General features: G+C 40.1%; 1 protein-coding gene across 3 annotated transcripts in view; it reads left to right on the forward strand.

Annotated features, from left to right (window-relative positions):
• Positions 1–5812, forward strand: part of LOC123977764 (histone deacetylase 2) — a 16083-nt gene extending 10271 nt beyond the window's left edge. For 2 of the 3 annotated variants that reach the window (XM_046060718.1, XM_046060720.1), the window contains exons 10-14: positions 935–1043; positions 1922–2052; positions 3278–3433; positions 3539–3596; positions 5498–5812. In XM_046060718.1, the coding sequence (XP_045916674.1) occupies positions 935–1043; positions 1922–2052; positions 3278–3433; positions 3539–3596; positions 5498–5540 (497 nt within the window). In that variant the 3' untranslated portion in view covers positions 5541–5812. Of the gene's footprint in view, positions 1–934; positions 1044–1921; positions 2053–3277; positions 3434–3538; positions 3597–5440 lie in introns of all 3 variants that reach the window. The other variant, XM_046060719.1, reaches the window with a different exon arrangement.
• The last annotated feature ends 532 nt before the right edge of the window (positions 5813–6344 follow it).

The following is a 6344-nucleotide window of genomic DNA, read 5'->3' on the forward strand; positions in this document are numbered from 1 at the left end:
CCCTTCTTTTTTTTTTTTTTTTTTTTTTTTTTTTTTTTTTTTTTTTTTGTCTTAACACTGTTATTGTTGACATCCTTCAACAGTATGTTTAATGCTATTTTTCATGAATTCATGAGAGCACTCATTTGTTTGCAAAAGTAGTGTTTTATTTTTTTGTGTTTTTTTTTTTTTTTTTTTCTCCTCCCTCTATGACATCTGCAGGGCTCCATAGTCCTCCAGAGTACAAAGTCATTTAAATACAGTTTTACGTCTCAAAGTCTATGCAGACAACAGAGATAACTGAAATGATCGAAAAATGATGTTTTTATGTTTTAAATTCAATTGACCACATCCTCATAGAGAAGCAAAGGCCATGTGTAGATTTGATGGAAGATTTAATTGACTCTTTTGTGTAATGAAATTAGTTCTCATTTAACAATTTGATGCATCAAAATAAATATCCACTTACAACTGAACCAGTGGAACTGGAAACAGGAAAAGGTCTGCAGCACCCCTATTGCTGGCCTTCTCTCCTTCTTTAGCCTGGGGTGTTGGGGATGGAAGTGATGGAGTATCTGGGGGTTAGTTGTGAGGGAATATTATGCGCCTTCACCTCTGGAAAGGAAACGCCAGACTGCTACCTTTCCTTGCAGAGAGCTGACTGGGCAGACTGTCTCCTCCACTGAGTGTGTGTAACATAAAGAGAGGGGATGTAATCACAGCTGTCCAATGGGCCAGTAGTTCTCTTAATGGAATTTCAGGACATTAACTGACCTCCCCCACTCAGTGAGGATCAGTGCAGGTTACAAAGCCGCAGTAAATCATATGAACAGGTGTGTTATCACTGCTTTTCATTCCAAACGACTGATAATTTGACACTTTGTTTTATCTGCAGCGTATAAATCTTTCGGCTGTGTGCTAAGATTTCAGTTTCTCAATGATGTTTCTATTGCAGAGCTGCCGTACAATGACTACTTTGAGTACTTTGGGCCTGACTTCAAGCTGCACATCAGCCCCTCCAACATGACCAACCAGAACACACAGGAGTACATGGACAAGATCAAGTATGTACAGTCATTTTTATTAGACTGTTTCTTAACAAAGCTGCAGTAGAGTTGTTGTTGTTGTTGTTGTTGTTATTATTACTGATAATTATGCAAACATGCTTTGATTATAATCTTGCATTTTAAATCCAGGCTTTTCATATCAATTCTCCTCTGAGATGGCCTGTTATTGTATTGTTTTTCTGGCTGCATCATATAGAATGTGTTCAAACATCCAAATATTTTGAGCAATAAAGTTCTTGGAAATGGTAGTGTGACAAATCGGTTTGACGTTCTCAACTGTAGATCCGCTAACCGCTTTTTCTGGAGCTTTCAGCTATATCTCACGGTCTCTAAGCTAATGGAGTTTGCTCAGTATGAGAAAACTTCCTCAGGTTGTGATGATGTTCATCTGAAATTATTCAGATTACTCCCCGTATTTAAATTATTCAAAACTCTCAGCCCCCTCAGTGGGTCTTAAATGTCCTTGTCTAGTTTTGTGTTCCAGTGACCATACCTCAACTACAGCCATGTAGTATGTGACTTTACCACCTGAGCTACTCTAAATACCAGGAAAAAAACATATCTCTAAAGTGAAAGTGACTCATGTCTCACATTCATCTCAGAGCAAATTTACGATGCAGCAAAGACGGAGCCTATGGTGGCTGTTGTAGTTAGTGTGCACCAACCAAATAACATGAACACATTCTCTTAGGCAGTATTGGCAGGTGTAGTCTGATTTTACACATTTCAGTTTTACATGAAGCTGATGAGTCAACCGGAAGATTAAACTGCTTAGGCTGCTGTCACAGAGCTTCAGTGATAGATGGAACAAATGTTCCTGTGTAAAAGTTGATCGCTGCCTTAATGCGTTGCTTGGTGTATCTGATTGTTGACAGGCAGCGACTGTTTGAGAACCTGCGGATGCTGCCTCACGCTCCTGGAGTGCAGATGCAGGCCATCCCAGAGGACGCTGTCCTGGATGACACTGTGGACGAGGACGCAGAGGATCCTGACAAACGCTTGTCCAGTAAGACTTCTGTGGATTAGACACACAGGCATACAGCAGGGCTGTTCAGTTATACATTCAGTTGGGCCAGATTTCAAAACCAGGAAATGTAGAAAGGCTAGACATTTTCGGCAACCCATTTAAAACCTGTCTTTAGCGTTTGGAAATAAATTGTGAAAAATGTTGATCATTGTTTCCCAAAGTCCAAGATGACGTCCTCAAATGTCTTCTTCTGTCCACAACCAAAAGAGATTCCGTGTACTGTCAAAGAGGAGCAAAAAAGTCAGAACGTATTCACATTAAACATTAAAAATATCAGATCATTTTTCATTTTAAAAAAATTACTCAAACAGATTAATCAATCATCAAAATAGATTGTGATTAATTATACATTCAATTAACATCATGTTGTATTGTAACAATACTTCAAACTAGCGACTGAGACCGGACACTCATTAGGAAAGTTTTTACTGATGTAATAAATCGGCTGAGAAGAAGCAACATTTTAACATTATTTCTAATGGAACTGGACTTCTATTTGCAACCAGCAGACTCGCCCCCTGCTGGCCGTTAGAGAGAATGCAGTTTTAAATGATTGAGATTAAAGAAATAACATTTGACAGCCACTAGACAGTAACTACACATCTGGATTGGACAACGGCGTGCGCCATGAGTTGCGAAGCAACTGCAGGATGTTGAGTTTTTAATTAAATCTTTTAAATACTAATGTTTTTGCACTGGCCCAGTGAATTACTAGTTCAGCTGTCCCGATGTTACTTTTTACTGGCCCCGGGCCATCGGGCCACCGTTATTGTCAAGCCCCGATAAACCTACTGCATTTGTATTTTGATGATTGTAATAATGAATAGAGACCTACCCAGCTGTACAGGAACAGTGTTGGTCCTTAATATTGTTGTCCTGTTTCTCAGTAGTTAATAATAATAATAATAATAATAATACGGTGGTTCACTTTTACTACGTCAGTTTGACTGCCTGCAAGCAATGCAACTGCCAAACTGTCTGCGTCTTTCTGAGATCACTTTTTCCAACAGTTAGACAATATTTCTCCAGGGAGTGCAGTATTAAACAGTGGCAGCGCCGTGTTAAAAGTCTGACAAGTTCGACAGTTTGTTGGACTTAGCAACAGTAACTAAGGGGGGCGTGGCTTAGCTAAGGGTCAAATGGTTTGTGGCTACAGGTTTCCCCCCTGTAGCGTCATTAATCAGAGTGTCTTGTGCGATTGCAGTCCGTGCCACAGATAAGAGGATAGCCTGCGATGAAGAGTTCTCTGATTCTGAGGACGAGGGGGAGGGAGGCAGGAGAAACGTGGCCAATCACAAGAAGGGAGCAAAAAGGCCAAGAGTTGACGAAGACAAGAAGGAAGGCGAGGAGAAGAGAACTGGTGCGTATTCTCAATTATTCCACTGAGGTGAAATGACTGTTGTTGTTGTTGTTGTTGTTAATGATGTTATTTTATAAATGTTTTATGTCCTATATCCTACCGCAGATATAAAAGAGGAAGAGAAAACAAAGGACAGCAGTGCGGAGAAGACTGACTCAAAAAGGTAACCTGGTTTCTTGGGTGATGTAAATATACTGTAGAGATCCGCTCCTGTTTAAAACATTACAGCTGTCTACACAGACGTAATGGCTCACACTGTATGCACTTAAAAGTGAGAAGTGTATTGTTGCGCTTCAACTGAATTTTGTTTCAGTTTTTTGCGCGGAACTTCCTGCCAAAATGAGGGTGAACTACATTCAGTACAGATGCGGAAAGCATTCTGTGTAGACTCAGAGGACAGAAGCTGCTCTGCTAACAGGCTGCTCACGCTATGCCTTTGCCTGTAGACAAATCACTTTTATTTATATAGCACATTTAAAAACAACAGGAGTTGACCCAAAGTGCTCTCCAAATCTACAATATACACAAATACAATTACCCATAAAACTTTAATAAATACCCGAGTCCCAAATAGCTGCCTACCCCATTGACTGGCCTGGTGTGGGGAGAGTGCCGACTCACTTTACATTTGAAGCACTCGTTGAGGCCGAATGTGTCCATTCCTTGATTATTTATATTTCAGTAGTCTGTAAGGGTCCACCGATCAAAAAAACAAAACCGCTCTTCATAAAAATTCATGTAAGTTGTGAATCCTGTCATGTGAGGTCCATCACGCTCTGTCTGCTAACTTCTGCCACACTCTCATTCTGCACCATGTTTTCATTATGTTGCTTTCAAAATGAAAGTTCATAAGCAGTCTGTCGGAGCTTAATCAAATTAATGACGTGTATTTCATTTCACTTTTTCACTATTTCATTTTTATACAAGTAATATTCTGTTTGAAATAAATAAACTGTTTCATAGTAGCCTATTTCAGTTTTGCGAAGGAGGAATTAAAGGCCTGTCCCATATCGACGCCCGTCCCAAATAAAAGCCCGGGCTATTAATCAAAGTTTTACGGTATACATTAAAAAATAAAAAAAGGAATAAAGAGTACAAGGTTAAAAATCAGAAGTAATAAAATTAAAAACTCAAAAACAAAAAGACCAACAACAGATTAAAATGCTGAGAGGAGGTTGAAATAATTAAGAGTAGGCCTGACAAAAACCAGTCACACCAGTCAAAAAAAAAAAACAGATGGTAAAAAGTTAAAATCATTTCTGTACCTCACCGGTAACCAATGCAAGTGAGCCAGAATCCAGCTGAGAGGTGATAAACGCGTGTGTAACTGTTTCCAGGTCCTTGTCATGCATTATTGTTACTATGGTTCTAAGCTGATGAAAGCTGCCCTTCACAATACTACTGACTTGTTAGTTAACATTCAAAGAAAATGCCAAGATTTTCAACTACATTATGCAAATTTGTGAACAGGGGACCGAGCACGTTGCGTAAGCTTGTGACTGAGCTAGGAGGGATAAATAAAATTACTTTGGTTTTGTTTTCATTAAGTTGGAGGAAGTTCCTCGCCATCCAGCATTTGAGTGTTGCATTATGTTTATAATGTTTCTCACCGTATTGCGGTTGGAAAGGCACTATCTGAATTCAGTCCATCATATTCCAGTACCAGGTCCAAGACAGGACTCCATCACTGCTCAGTTCTTCCTGAGCCTTTTGTGACCACCAGACAACATGACGTGCAGAATGACTTTCTGTGGAGTTGCATATGGCTCTTTGTTTGTTTTGTAATATAGTGTGAACACCTAAAAAGACACTGCTTTGGCCTGGACCTGTGGGTCCGCTTTCACCGCATTCAGAAGTCATATTAGAATCAGGAAAGTATTCAGTAGAACAGCTCTCTTTAGTTACGTCTCTAAAGTCTATGAGAAAGAGAAAGTATTATGCACCTTTCCCCTAAGCCTTAGACTAAATCTACAGCTGAGATCACCTCATTTGTCTGTCATTTGGCAGTGTGAAGACTGAGCAGACGAGCAGCGCCTGAATTGTTCTTCTTAACCCCACACACAGCTCAGCGGTGCTGTCCTGCCTCAAGGATCCAACTCTTCACTGAATCGCAGCCAGAAGCATTATGACTCTACTTGTAAATCTGTGTGAATTGTTAGCGTCTCTCTTTGTGTAGTGTACCAGTGGATTGCTTTCCACCACTTGAATTCATCATACCGTCCTTTTGATACCCTTTGAACTATTTTATTCCAATGTGCTTGATCTTCTGAACGAAACCTCGGCTCTCTAGTTTTTAGGAAACTGTGGGTAAAGTGTAGATGAACCTATAATGATTTAAATTTAAATATTTTGCATTTGTCAATAAAACTTTTTATACCATTTCCTTGGAATGTGCATTACTTTAAATTAGCTGCTCGGTGTGTTTTTTATTTATTTTTTTTCTGTATGTGTGTAATGATCATGCACAGCCACATGGGGGCGTTGTAACCCAAGAGATAACATGCCAAGCTGTGGACAGGTGGAGTCTTGACTGGAGGACGCACGCTATCATGGATACATTTGCCGGTGGTCCATGTTTTTAACAATTCAATTTTATTTATATAGCGCCAAATAACAACTAACAGTTATCTCAGAGCACTTTTAAAATAAAAGGGCAGGTCTAGACCGTACTCTGTGATGTTATTTACAGAAACCTAACAAAACTTCCTTTTAAGAAGTCTGAAGATTCTCAGTCATCCAGGTCATAGTTATCCAAAGAAGGTTAAAGTCAAGGGCAACTGGACTTGGTTGAAGATACTGGAAGACGTTTCCTTCTAAGAGGCAGAAACCTCGAGCAGAACCGTCACTCAGGGTGGGTGCCCATCTGCCTCGACCGGTTGGGGGTGAGGGAGAGGGGGGGGGGGGGGGGAGA

This window comes from Micropterus dolomieu, linkage group LG10 (assembly GCF_021292245.1).
Source record: "Micropterus dolomieu isolate WLL.071019.BEF.003 ecotype Adirondacks linkage group LG10, ASM2129224v1, whole genome shotgun sequence".
Classification (NCBI taxonomy): Eukaryota; Metazoa; Chordata; class Actinopteri; order Centrarchiformes; family Centrarchidae; genus Micropterus; species Micropterus dolomieu.